Here is a 13,476-nt window from a genome sequence, read left to right on the forward strand (position 1 = left end):
TCTAATGACAACTCGGTTGGGGGAAAACTAACACTCTCAATTACTCTCAATTACCCAACCAAACTAAAAATTGTATGTTAACTGAAAAAAAAGTTTTAAACATTTACGTGTCATTTTACATTGTAAAATTAGCTTTTTGACACTTTTCGATCCCACAACACAGTATTTTTTCAAGATCTTTGTAGTATGTGGGTAACATTGAGTATTAAAGGTAAGCGTCGTTTCGTTTTAATGGGAAGTTTATTATTCTGAAGTGACGTCACAGCAACGTGACTGTTATGACGCGCCTCGGCATGTATCTGTCACGTGAGCGCGCAGCGAGGCGCGATCATATGACCAGCCGATGTCGGCAGCGGCGGTATCAGCGATGGGAGCTGTGGCGGTGTTTTTGCTGTTCTGTGCCCCGGTTTTAGGGTTCCCCGCCGGGTATTTTTCCGACGACAGCGCGAGCTGTGGATACAAGGTGAGCAAACCTTTTCCTGTCTTCCGGGGGATTGAGTGCGGGTCGTGTGGAGGGGTAACATTGGGTATAAGACTAAAGCGAAAGCGGAGTGTAAAGTACCCAGCCTACAAAAAGGCTTCCAAATAATCAGATGGTCATCTTATTGGTCAGTTCGTCGTCGAGATGCAGTTGTCATTATGCTGTTATACAGAATTCTGCACGATTTGATGACAGAATAAAAAATTGAAATGACATAATATAACACGTTAAGCCGGATCCTTTTATAAAAGTCCGTCCTATAAATGTGTTATTAGATACATGGTGCGTTGCAGCGTTTTAATCGATTTGCAGAAGATGTATATAATTTCTTTGAGGTATATTCTGTGAAGTCCAACTAGGACTTTGCTGTCTGATACCGTTATATGCCACGTAGTTGCTGTTTAATTATTTTGGATAAAATTTTAATTTGGAGTCGGAAATAACGTCCACGAGAGCCACGTAGTTAAACGGATGAGAGATGGTGGTGATAGGGGTTATGAAGGAGCATTTGAGGATCCTACAGTGCAGGCGGGACTTTGTTCGACATCAGTGGTTAACAACCCCCCCCTATCATATGACTACACAGTTTGTGCAGGTGACGCTCAGGTGATCATTTCACTCATCTCTCATTTCAATCACCTCACCTTTTTTGTACCTTTTAGAGTTTTCTCTGTTTTCCTAAACCACTGAAACTCTTAGACATCTCACTGCCAAGCTTACTCTCACGTGTGTGTGTGTGTGTGTGTGTGTGTGTGTGTGTGTGTGTGTGTGTGTGTGTGTGTGTTTGTGCGTGTGTGGATGTCATGGAGAGGAAGATGGGGTAGGCGAAAAGAATTTCCCCACAGGGGATCAATAAAATGTCAGTCTTATTATTGTTAATAATTGTTGTTGTTAATAATAATAATAATAATAATAATAATAATAATAATCCAAACATGCTATATATCTTACTCTGAATTAGTTCTTAGTGTGACAGTTACGGAACTAAGATTTTAAGAGAATTTCCCCTTTATATCACTGTGCAGCAGGTCTGGACTGTTACATCAGATTAAACAGACACCCAAGAAGTTGAGCAATTATGTTCTGTTCATGTGGTTGAGAGACGCATCCAATAGCGTCCTTGACGAGCAAACCATTAAACGAAAAACAGATGCTCGGCAGTTGTGGTCTTTTGAGCCTAAGAGCTGTCTCTCTTGAACTTTGCACACAGTAACACGAAATAAATAAATGGTTATGTGGTGCTGAGGAGATGAGGGGAACGAGGAAGCCCCCTCGCTCGCCTGTTGCTGATGTCCGTTGCTTCCTGTAGTCATGCCCGGCGACGCAGCCTTCCATGCTAAACGTTCACCTGGTGCCCCACACACACGACGATGTCGGCTGGCTCAAGACCGTGGACCAGTACTACTACGGAGGTCAGATCTGGCTTTTCTCGCTTTTTTACTCGCTTGCTAAGATGAGCGGAGTGTGTTTAGTAGGCCTAGTTCACACTAACACCCGAGGTGACGCTGAAATGGCGATAGCAGTATCTCGAGCACTTTGGCAGCCTCTCTAACCTCCCCCCCTCTGTGAATTCCTGTTTAGGCCCCTACTCTGACGTGCAGAACTGCTTCCCACAGCAAACTGAATTTCTTTCTCATAGAAATGAACCGGGCACCTTTTTTGCAACTGCATATAGGAGAGTGCGTTCTCACAGTGGTTGGACTTGGTGTGTTGCGTAGATGCACTTTCAGTCCAAAGAGGCTGAAAGGAAGATAGATTCCCTCTGCCAGATCCCCCTCCTCACCAGGGAAGGCTAAGGTGTGTCCTGACTGTGTCTCGCAGACCGTAATAACATCCAGCACGCCGGCGTGCAGTACATCCTGGATTCAGTGGTGGAGCAGTTGCAACTGGACCCCGCCCGGCGCTTCATCTACGTGGAGACGGGCTTCTTCTACCGATGGTGGAAGCAGCAGAACAGCGCCACCCAGAGGGTGGTCACTCAGCTTGTCAATGAGGGTGAGGGTGGTTGGGTGGGGAGGAGAGGTGACTTGGCCATATGAAATTACACTGGTGTTTTATGCAGAATACATGTGACTGCGTTGTAGGTCAGGTAGGTGTAACCATAAATGAGCATAGACAAGCAGATTTTCTGAATATTAACTTGTGCAGCTGAAGTTAAAAGTTTAAATGCACATGCTTATTTATGCTTTTATATTCTGTAGTTCTGCCAATTAAAGTCTCTCTCTCTCTCTCTCTCTCTCTCTCTCTCTCTCTCTCTCTCTCTCTCTCGCTGTCGCTGTCGCGCTCTCTCTCTGTCGCTCTCTCTCTCCTCCTCTCTTGCCCTGCAGGCCGCCTGGAGTTCATCAACGGTGGCTGGTGCATGAGTGACGAGGCCACCACGCACTACAGTGCCGTCATCGACCAGATGACCCTGGGGCTGCGCTTCTTGAACGACACCTTCGGCGCCTGCGGCCGGCCCCGTGTCGCCTGGCACATCGACCCGTTCGGACACGCCCGCGAGCACGCCTCACTGTTCGCCCAGGTGGGGGCAGCACTGAGCTCAAACCCAACCCTAAACCTCACCTCTATACCCCAATCCTGCTGAGCTGGAGACTTTATGGACCTCATCACTAAAGTAACCTCGAGCCTTAATGTTAGGACCTCCTCCTGTGCTTCTTTCAGATGGGCTACGATGGATTGTTCTTTGGCCGGCTGGACTATCAGGATAAAGCTCGGAGGATCAAGGACAAAGACATGGAGATGGTATGGAGGGCCAGCGCCAGCCTGCGACCTCCAGCTGCAGACCTCTTCACCGGTATCCGCACCCTCACTCTCGGTCCCCTGGGCTCTGCCATTCTCCATCCGCACCATCCTTAGAACCTCCATCCTCTCTCGCTCTCACCCTAAGGGGTCCTGCCCAATGGGTACAACCCCCCGCCAGGGTTCTGCTGGGACCAGTTGTGCAACGACCCGCCCATCCGCGACGACCCTGACCTGGAAGATTACAACGTGGACAGCGTGGTCAAGAACTTCCTGGAGATCGCAAACAACCAGGTGCAGGCAGCATCTCGCAGTGTGACCCTGGTTCCAGTTCGTTCCTCTGCCGTGCTGGTCATGTGACAACAGCCCCATAACAAATATACCTAAATTAATTTTATTATAATAGCATTATTAAGATGACGGCGACAACAGTTTGACATCAATGAAATATTTAATGTGCTTATTATTAATGTGACCGAGTTGCATTATGGGTATCTTGCTGGCAGCAGTGCTCCCCCGTCTGACTCTCGTTGTCTGTTCGATGGCTTCATCTCGCAGGCTTTGATGTACAAGACCAACCACATCATCATGACCATGGGGTCCGACTTCCAGTATGAGAACGCCAACATGTGGTACAAGAACCTGGACAAACTGATCCGCTACGTCAATGCTCAGGTACCCTGGATGGGGGGGGGGGGTCGGTCGGTCACGTGGGCCATGTGAGATTGACTCTCAGATGTTTCTCTCTTTCTTAAGCCCATTTTGTCACTAACACCACTACGGCCTCTTGTTTATAAATGAGGGGACCGATTCCAGGCATCGTCACTGTATCACCGTTAACTCTCGCGTACACACACAAACTGCCACCAGAATATTATTAACATCATGACCTACTGGCAGCTTTTGTCAATTGTATCCTAAATTAAGCAAAAGTTGAACTTGATATATTAGTATTGATCAGCAAGTTACTAAATTTAAATAACATTTCTATAACATCGCTGCATAGAAATGTGATTTAATGTTATAGAATCATGATGTAAACGTGAATTGGTATAGCATAGAAATGAGATTTAATGTGACAGAAATGTAATTTAAATCACATTTCTATGCAATATCAATTCATATTTCATATGATGGAAACATAATTTAAATGTAAATTGACATTATATAGCATTGTAATTCAATGTAATAGGAACATCATTGAAATTACATTTCTATGTAATCGATTCACATTTAAATTGCATGAAATATGAATTGATTTTGCATACAAATGTGATTTAAATCACATTTCCATCACATTAAATCGCATTTCTAACAATTCAGTGTCAAGCAGAGTAATATGATACAACAACCATACCCTTCGTTCAGGCGTTTGCATTTTGTGTGCCGATTGCCCAGGGGTGTATGTGTTTGTGGGGGGGTTAGTGATGCAGTATGTGTTCCCCACCCCCAGCAATCCAAAGGCAGCCGGGTAAATTTGCTGTATTCCACGCCATCCTGCTACCTGCAGGAGCTGCACCGGGCCAACCTCAGCTGGTCAGTATGCGGCCCCAGGCAGCCTCATGCCGTGATGTCACTGTGATGATGTCACTGTGATGATGTCACTGTGATGATGTCACTGTGATGATGTCACTGTGATGATGTCACTGTGATGATGTCACTGTGCAACGGTCATGTCAACAAACCTCCCCTCGCGGCAGGTCTGTGAAGACTGACGACTTCTTCCCCTATGCTGACGGGCCCCATAACTTCTGGACAGGGTACTTCACCAGCCGGCCGGCGCTGAAGCGATACGAGAGGCTCACCAACAGCCTGCTGCAGGTGCCTGACCCCCCCCGCCCCCACCTTCCTTATCTCATTACTCCAACCATCCCGTCTCTGCACGGTACATGTACTAATGTGGAAAACCGTTAAAACTGTTAAATAGCCCCCAGGAGAACAGGACAAAGGTAAGTGGCAGCTGACATGTCAGAACTGTCAGTATTTATTATTTATTGTGAAAATTCCTCATTAGTCACCCCACTCGATTCCCATATTTGATATCCCCATTATTCGTGAGCTGGCCTTAAACAATTACACGGCGCTATTTTTAGATGACCCGTGAGCCAAAAATACATTCTAAATTACATTCCAAGTTCGAAAAATGATTTGGATCATTGGAAATATCATATAATGTATGATTACTAGTGGTGTTTAATATTTGTTAGTCCATACTATATCTTTTATATTAAAAGAACTTTGGGATTTTTGCCACTCGTCTTCGTCTCGGCAGCCAGACACACTTGCGTGTTATTCCGAGGTAACGGGGACAGCTATCGCCATTGTCGTAGTCATTTTTCAGGGCCACTAATTTTGCATTTTTAATAATGCACCTAAATAGTATTCATGAATTTTCACATTTGCGGGCATCTTCATCTGTGCAGCAGGCAGCAGTCTGATATACTGTGCCCTGTATGTTTGACATTTCAGCCACAGCACGTGTACCTGTACTATACCATCCTTTGGTAGAAATGCAATGACAGGGCTGCATTATTCTCTCTGTCCACAAGAGGGCAGTGGCATCCCGCTCGGGATAGATGCTGGTGGTTGTTTGGACAGGGCAGAGCAGTGAGCTGTCGGTCTCCTCAGGTCTGCAATCAGCTGGAAGTCCTTGGTGGGCCGCAGTCCAGGAGAGGTCCCCACGGTGAAGGGGACAGCAATACACTGAGTAAGCTGGGATCATTCCACTAGTGGCTGAAAATGTACTAGTGTACAAAAAGCATAATTAAAACGGAGCGTTGGAAAGGTGACGCCCTCATGTTACACGTGCTGTGCACGCGTGCTCTGATTGGCAGAGAGGGCCATGGCCGTGGCCCAGCACCACGACGCCGTGTCCGGCACAGAGAAGCAGCACGTTGCCAATGACTACGCCAAGAGGCTAGCCACCGGCTGGGCCCACTGCGAGGTACCGAGGGCGGGTCCGCCAGGCCGACCGCTTCTGGCAGTGGTATAGCCCCGCCCCCTTTTTGCTCACGCTGCCTTGTCTGTATCCCGGGTTACCAGCCACTGGTCAGCAACGCCCTGACGACGCTGAGCGGCTCAGAAAACCAGCAGACGTACTGCCTAAACCTCAACATCAGCGTGTGTCCCGTCTCTGAGGGCCAAGACGAGGTAGGGCGTGCACGCACACGAGCGCACGCGCTCTGCTGGGCCTCTAGGGGGCAGAGCTCTGCGTGAGGAATATCGCCCATGTGCAGCCACTGGATGACAGTGCCGTCTTCTCCCGCTCAGTTCTCGCTGACCGTGTACAACCCACTGTCTCGCTCCGTCAGCTGGGCAGTGCGACTGCCAGTCAACGGCTCTCGCTACAGCGTGAGCGACCCCAGTGGGCGGGCAGTGGAATGCCAGGTGATTTTCTCTCTCTCTCTCTCTCTCTCTCTCCCTCTCCCTCTCCCTCTCCCTCTCCTTTCTGTCTGTAATGACAGTCTTGTCTGGTAATATTTATAGTCTTAAGTGATGGGTGCAGTGAATGAATCGCAGCTGACTGGCTGAATGAATCTTAGGCTTGCTAGTAACCGTACTCCATGCTAAGTAATGCAAGGTTGTGTGGGAGGAGCTCATTTGGGGTCTTTGTGATGGATGCTGCTTCTCCGTATCCAGCTGCCACCCCACCTCTGACCTCTCCTGCCTCTCTTCTCCCAGGTGATACCCGTTTCCAAGGAGACGCGCAGAATCCGTGAGGACAAAGGCTACGCTGTGAATGAGCTGGTGTTCCAGGTGGAGGCTCCGCCCGTGGGCTTCAGGACCTATGGCATCTCCCTGGTCCCCAACAGCCCCGCCCCAGCCGGGCCAAGCCCAGTAGCCCCGCCCTTCATTGAGAATCAGGTGAGTCTGTGAAGCCCTTCATAACCCTGCATGCTGTTCTCCATAAAGCACCGTGCCAAAGACGGACCCTGATCCTGTCTTTTTTGATTGTACTGCAGTACCTCAGGGTGACCTTTGACCCCGAGACAGGCCTGGTGAGCAGCCTCACGAACCTGGAGACCAAGCAGAAAGTACAGCTCAAGCAGAACTTTTACTGGTGAGTCTGGACCGGGGCCCCAATGTCTGACCTGGATTCAGTTGTGGCTGTTTAAGGCCATTTTAATTACATTAATTTGAAAGTACAGTTGTTATTGGGGTGAATAAGACATTATTGTACATGACGGGATGATCTAGGAATCTTAGTGTAAACTGAAAGGTGTGGTGTGGGGTTTCCTGGTGCTGATCTACATGAGATGGTGTGTGTGTGTGTGTGTGTGTGTGTGTGTGTGTGTGTGTGTGTGTGTGTGTGTGTGTGTGTGTGTGTTTCTAGGTACAATGCCAGCGTTGGCAACTCTGACAGTAGCCAGCCCTCAGGGGCCTACATCTTCAGGCCTAACTCCTCCACCCTGCTGCCTGTCAATTCAGCCGCAAAGATTCAGGCGGTTCAGGTGAGGTGTCCTCTGCGGTCGCGCGCTAGCACGCGCTAAGCGCTCGCGGCGTGTCCGGAACATGCTGGGTTAGAGCATGCGAATGTGAATGCTGTGCATTTATCAGTAGTCACTCGAGCTAACATTCAGTGCTGATGTACAAACGTGCTGCACTATGCATTGCGAGATACATTTCTGTTCCGAAGCGTGCAACATTGTACTGGCCGGAGTAGGTGATTCACCCGCACCCCCCTCCAGAACTCGGTGGTGCAGGAGGTCCAGCAGCAGTTCAGTCCGTGGGTGTCCCAGGTGGTGCGACTGTATCGGGACAGCAGGCACCTGGAGCTGGAGTGGACAGTGGGACCCATCCCCGTGGGGTGAGTGGGCCGCCCGTCTGCGGGAGGCAGGGTGTCAGGATGAGGGTGGGGGTGAGAATGGGCGGGGCTTCTTTTCTTCCTTCCACAATCTCTCTCTCTCTTTTTCAGGGATTTCTCCGGGAAAGAGGTGATCACTCGCCTGGATACAACTATCAGCTCTTCTGGATTGTTCTACACGGACTCCAACGGCCGGGAGATGCTGGAAAGACTGTGAGTGGGGGGTCAGCAATAGTGTTGGGTTTACATCTCAGCAAGGTGTCTGCAGTTAAACCCTTAAATTGATGCTTAACAAGATTATACCATTAGTTTATGGTGAGAAGTGGGGGCCGTTTACAGTGAGGTCCCAGGTGTGTCACTGGTGTCTGATGTGCTCAGTTATTGCAGTGTATTTACAGCCATGATAACCTCATTACTCTTAGTGTAAAAGTCACTGTGGACACACAGTGTACGGCTATGCTGCATGTAGTAATATGAGAGGATTTACAGGGTCAGTAATTATAGCACATGCACTTGTTCTTACTCGGCTTTGAGTTTGATAGTGACGGCCTCACTGTGTGTGTGTGTGTGTGTGTGTGTGTGTGTGTGTGTGTGTGTGTGTGTGTGTGTGTGTGTGTGTGTGTGTGTGTGTGTGTGTGACAGGAAAGATTACCGCCCAACCTGGGACCTGAAGCAGTCGGAGCCCGTCGCTGGTAACTACTACCCCATCAACTCCCGCATTTACATCAAGGTCAGCGTCTGGCTCTCCTGCTGCTCTTGTCTACTCCTCCTTTCCTTCTCATCTCCGGCTGCCCTATAAAATCTTCATCCAGCCATCTAAAGTTTGAACTCCTCCCACCGTGCCTTGTGTCAGTGTTAACTTGCTCCACGGTGCCCCCTGGTGATCCACTTGAGTATGCTCAGGTAGCCTCACTGCTGTCCTCTTTTCCAATCCAGGACAAGGAGAACCAGCTGACCGTGGTGACAGACCGCTCCCAGGGTGCCAGCAGCCTCCAAGCCGGCTCCCTGGAGATCATGGTGAGGCCTTTGGTGCCCCCTTCTGGATATTACAGTATATTACATGTACACAGAGCCATACTTTCACACAGTTTTTAGAGATTAGTTGTCCTTTTGTTGAGTAATGGTGGCCTTGATGCTGGCAATTAACTAACAGATCAAAGAAGTCGTACACAAAAGGATATGTGTAATATTTTGGGCGACGCCCTCTTCACCCCCCCCCCCCTCAGCTGCACCGGAGGTTGCTACGGGATGATTGGCGGGGCGTTGGAGAGCCTCTTTCAGAGCCCGGCGACAACAACGAGGGCCTGGTAGTGCGTGGACGGCTGCTTCTGCACCTCACGCCGCCTGCGACCGCGGCAGACGCACACCGCCCCCTGTCGGAGGAGACGGTAATGCAGCCGCTGCTGGCTCTTCAAGCCGCACAGCTGCACCCCAACACCCAGCTGGAGGTGAGTGGGGGGGGGGGTATTGTAGCTCAGGGGGAGGGAGAATCTGTAGGGGGATATTTAACCAGCTAATGCCACCAAGTGATACCTAACCTAACGCTTTGTGTTCAGGCAGCATCGGTGTGGCTAACGTAACTAGCTGTATATAAGCTTGGTTTGCTAGTGATGGGGGCATCTATAAAAAGGTGGGGCGTTTAAGGGTTTTTCTTGGGGAGGGGACATGCAGTCATGGTGTCAAGTGGAGGGAAGAATATGGGGGGTGAATTGGGTCTAAGGATGAGCAGAGACTCATCTTCAGGTGTCATCAGTGTCTGACTTGGTTTACCAGGTCAATAATGACGGCACATTGCAGTGAATCTGTCTCCGCCGTCTCAGTTCTCAGGACTGCAAGCTGCACTGCCCCCTGCTGTCCATCTGTTGACAATGTCCCAGTGGGACCAGGACTCTGTGCTGCTAAGACTAGAGCATCAGTTTGAGGCCAAGGAGAGCGAGACACATTCTCAGCCGGTCACCGTAAACCTGCAGGTGGGGGCTTGGGGGTGAATGCGTGTAAAGCCTGGGGAGCTCGACATTCCACATGCCATTAAGGGACCGCTGGAACTTGGTAGTCATGTTTAACTTCTGTTCCACAGAAGCTATTCTCAACCCTGGAGGTGGTGGGCGTGTCCGAGATGAATCTAGCAGCCAATCAGTGGAAAGACGACATGGCGCGCTTCGACTGGAAGACTAGCACAGGTACACAGCTGTGAAATAACTGGGGATTAAAGGCCGTACTCTGTTCTGGTTCTGTTCGGGGTTTCTCAAAATGGGAGGTTTTACCTAAGAATTATCTGTCACCAGGATAAAATAATGAAGCATAATAAAACACATGCTAATTAGTGTCAGGTCACCTCATTGATTTCTTCCTGGAGAATCAGATGAGAGAGTTTATTTTTAAACATTTGATTGTTGCAAGGAGGTGAGGGCTGTCATAGGCGAGTTATTCCTACTCATCTTTATAGCTGACTGCGAAGAATGATTTTAATATTGGTGAATCTGAATGCAAACCCTAACCATTAATCATCCTTTCACATCAATGGAAGTGCTGGCATCCCAGCATCCTGTATGGTTATGCGGGTGAAAAGGATGCCGTTTTATTCTTCCCAAATGAAGGCTGGTGAATGAAGTATGTTTTCATCAAAATGTACGAGAGTGTGTGTGTGTGTGTGTGTGTGTGTGTGTGTGTGTGTGTGTGTGTGTGTGTGTGTGTGTGTGTTTAAACTACACAAACATAAATGAATGCTGATCAGGGGTTTGGATCCTGCTCAGGTGTATCTTTTGTATATTTGTTTATTCCAGTTTTGTGTCTGTGTGTGTCTCCCAATGGATTAGTATCCTATCCAGCATAAAGACTGCAGTTGTACCCCAGAGAAATGAATCTGTGCACAATCATGTCAGTATGGTACCTGGCAGCTTTGCTCCATAGTTACCTGTGAGTTTCCAGGTTGATAAGCATCTTCCCGCATCCCTCTCTTCGCAGCAATGTTGGGAGTGCTAGCGATCATGTCTTCTGTTCCAGGTGAGCAGCCCCTGCCCCGACCCCCGACTGACCCCTCACCCTGGGAGGTCACATTGAAGCCCATGGAGATACGCACCTTCCTACTACGGACCCAACGGAAATAGCCAATCCCCAGGACAGCAAGGCAGGGATGGGCAATCAGGGACCAGCAGCAAATCAGCAGACTCTTTAAAGCCAATCGTTTTTAGCCTTGCTGCTCACGTGGGCTGAGGGGGCGGGGCTCTTCTGCCCATTCCAAATACCAAAAATCACTCGAGCGTTACTCTGTGGCAGCAAGTCTTTTGCTAAATGATGGAAATTGTGTATGGCTGCCTTCAGAATTTCAGTGGACCCATTATAAACCTTCTCCCACTGAAACAGAAATCAGCCTCTACCAGTGGTGTAAATTTTGATTCCCAAAATAAGACTGAACACTCAATCCACTGCATTTCACTTTTTTTTTTTTTTTTACTGTAACTGCCTCTTCATGCCTGGCTGACTCTTGACTAAGCTGGCTTTCTGGCCCTGGATGGCTCTAGTGAAAAGTCCACATTCTTCTGTTTCATAGACCCCTTTTACAGTCAGCTGTCTGGCAGCAAGTTGATCTGGTGTGTTTTTTGTAAAATCTTTTTCTGATCCGTCCCTTCTTTGGTCTGAAGAACAAAATGGTCAGTACAGTGCTGATGGTTTTACATGGTGATATTGCACTCATAAGATTATGCCTTTTGAATTGTTTGATAAGATGCACTGGCATATTTCTGTACTTTGATCCACAAAGCTGAAATAAAGTCAAATTTTTTGCATTAAGTCAGGCTGGTCCATTGTGCACATGGCAGATGACCAGCACATCTGGTCTACTGTGATGTCACTTCCGCCCTAGTCTGTGACATAACAGTTGGTTTTGGAAAAACATGGGGGTATTCCATTTGGCTCCACTGTTGAAACATATAGTTGCCTCAAAAACAGTAAGGACGCTTTTCTGCTGCACCAGGTACCGTACTTTTCGGCACTTCAAAGAGTGCTGTCGCCGAATGACATCACAACACAAAGTGGGGTATTTTGTATCGAATTCAAAAAATGGATATATTTTATGTCTGGGTGATGTGAGATATTAATACCAACATCGCATGTAATGTACGTGCAGTTCTCACATTGCAAGGATCGCAGTAGTCAGCTGGTTTGAGATGAGTACTGTCTTGACATTATACTATGGGGGGGTTTAAGTTTCACTAAAACATTTTTACTTTGTCCTAAGAAACAAAACTTATCAAGCATTTGCAATTCAAATGATTGGTCATTTTCAAGATTATCTAGTACAGTGGTACTTCAGTTCTCGAACTCACTAAAACTCGAATTTCTTGAAAGTCGAACGAACCAGTTTGAACTAGAACTCGATCTGAATATCAGAAGTCGAACCGTGAACGCTGACCTAATATAAATTGTACGCGCCAGGAAATAAGTCATATTACAATGCAATTCTTACTTGAATGCATTATTCACAGACTGGATGATTAACCAAATAAAGCAGTGCAACATTACAGTAACTAACAAATAAACCACTAATTTACGGGTACTATTAGAGCATTTATGTCATTTATTTAAACTTTATTTTACAAGGTAAATTAACTGAAAACCAGTTCTCACTGCTTTACGTGATATTCGGGAGAAATAGCAGATTACGCATCGGAACTGCCTGGGATACAAACGTCATGCGTGTAACTAAACTCTTCAGCCAATAAGGGCAAAGGTGTGTCATCACGGAGGCGGTTCCAGTTTATGCAGCCGGGTGAGAGATCGCAATGCATCTAACCGTAATGCATTGCGTCAGGATCAGAATGCGTTGCTTTAATCCAGCGCAATCCATCGCTGTAAACAAGTCGAACGCACCAAATGACCGGACTGGGGAAACAAACTGAAACGCGGACTTAATACAGAGGACTAATGACAACAACCAGAAACAGCTGATCACATGGGGATCACACACGAGGTTAACGAGGGGGCGTGGCACACGGAAGGAGCGGACGATCGGGGCAGGACAGGGGTAATGTTGGGATAAGATCTTTATCGTTTTGGCAGCCATTAAGAGAAAAATGCTCTTGTTTTATCCTGTTCATTTTTTGTTTAAATGCTAAAAAAAAAAAAAAAACATATTTAGGTGTAATTTTGGGGGACCGGGAACCAATTAATTGGTTTTCCATTATTTCTTATGGGAAAAATTCGATCAGAACTCAAACTTTTTAGGATTCGATCTGGAGTCCGGAACGGATTAAGTTCGAGAACTGAGGTACCTCTGCATATGTTTAAAAAAATCTGTTTAAGGTATAGCGCTGCTGCTTTTGTATGAACTTTCACGCTCACACAAGAAATCTTACAGCAAATCTATATTCCATTATAAACCTAAAATTAGCTACATTAGAAGCGTTGGGGTAGTTTGCACACCCTGCAGACTAAAAGGTAATAAAACTATTAC

General features: G+C 47.6%; 1 protein-coding gene across 1 annotated transcript; it reads left to right on the forward strand.

The window, feature by feature from the left end:
* The first annotated feature begins 321 nt into the window (after nucleotides 1-321).
* Nucleotides 322-11,813, forward strand: man2b1 (mannosidase, alpha, class 2B, member 1). The gene is made up of 24 exons (XM_023814633.2): nucleotides 322-463; nucleotides 1,791-1,893; nucleotides 2,303-2,476; nucleotides 2,809-3,002; nucleotides 3,143-3,275; nucleotides 3,369-3,514; nucleotides 3,779-3,895; nucleotides 4,674-4,756; nucleotides 4,921-5,041; nucleotides 5,849-5,927; nucleotides 6,055-6,164; nucleotides 6,263-6,370; nucleotides 6,491-6,607; nucleotides 6,902-7,084; nucleotides 7,183-7,280; nucleotides 7,554-7,671; nucleotides 7,909-8,027; nucleotides 8,136-8,237; nucleotides 8,667-8,754; nucleotides 8,961-9,041; nucleotides 9,251-9,472; nucleotides 9,845-9,994; nucleotides 10,102-10,204; nucleotides 11,028-11,813. The coding sequence occupies exons 1-24, from the start codon at nucleotides 344-346 to the stop codon at nucleotides 11,129-11,131; spliced, it is 2,973 nt and encodes a 990-aa protein (XP_023670401.1). The 5' UTR covers nucleotides 322-343; the 3' UTR covers nucleotides 11,132-11,813.
* The last annotated feature ends 1,663 nt before the right edge of the window (nucleotides 11,814-13,476 follow it).

Source organism: Paramormyrops kingsleyae, chromosome 5 (genome assembly GCF_048594095.1).
Source record: "Paramormyrops kingsleyae isolate MSU_618 chromosome 5, PKINGS_0.4, whole genome shotgun sequence".
In the NCBI taxonomy this organism is placed as follows: Eukaryota; Metazoa; Chordata; class Actinopteri; order Osteoglossiformes; family Mormyridae; genus Paramormyrops; species Paramormyrops kingsleyae.

What these genes read in the sequence shown, in the direction of transcription:
- man2b1 (XM_023814633.2), top strand. Translation starts at nt 344, where the DNA reads ATGTCGGCAGCGGCGGTATCAGCGATGGGAGCTGTGGCGGTGTTTTTG. An exon ending in CCGGCTGGGCCCACTGCGAG is followed by an intron (nt 6,165 to 6,262) that starts GTACCGAGGGCG and finishes CCGGGTTACCAG; the next exon opens with CCACTGGTCAGCAACGCCCT. An exon ending in ACCCCAACACCCAGCTGGAG is followed by an intron (nt 9,473 to 9,844) that starts GTGAGTGGGGGG and finishes CCGCCGTCTCAG; the next exon opens with TTCTCAGGACTGCAAGCTGC.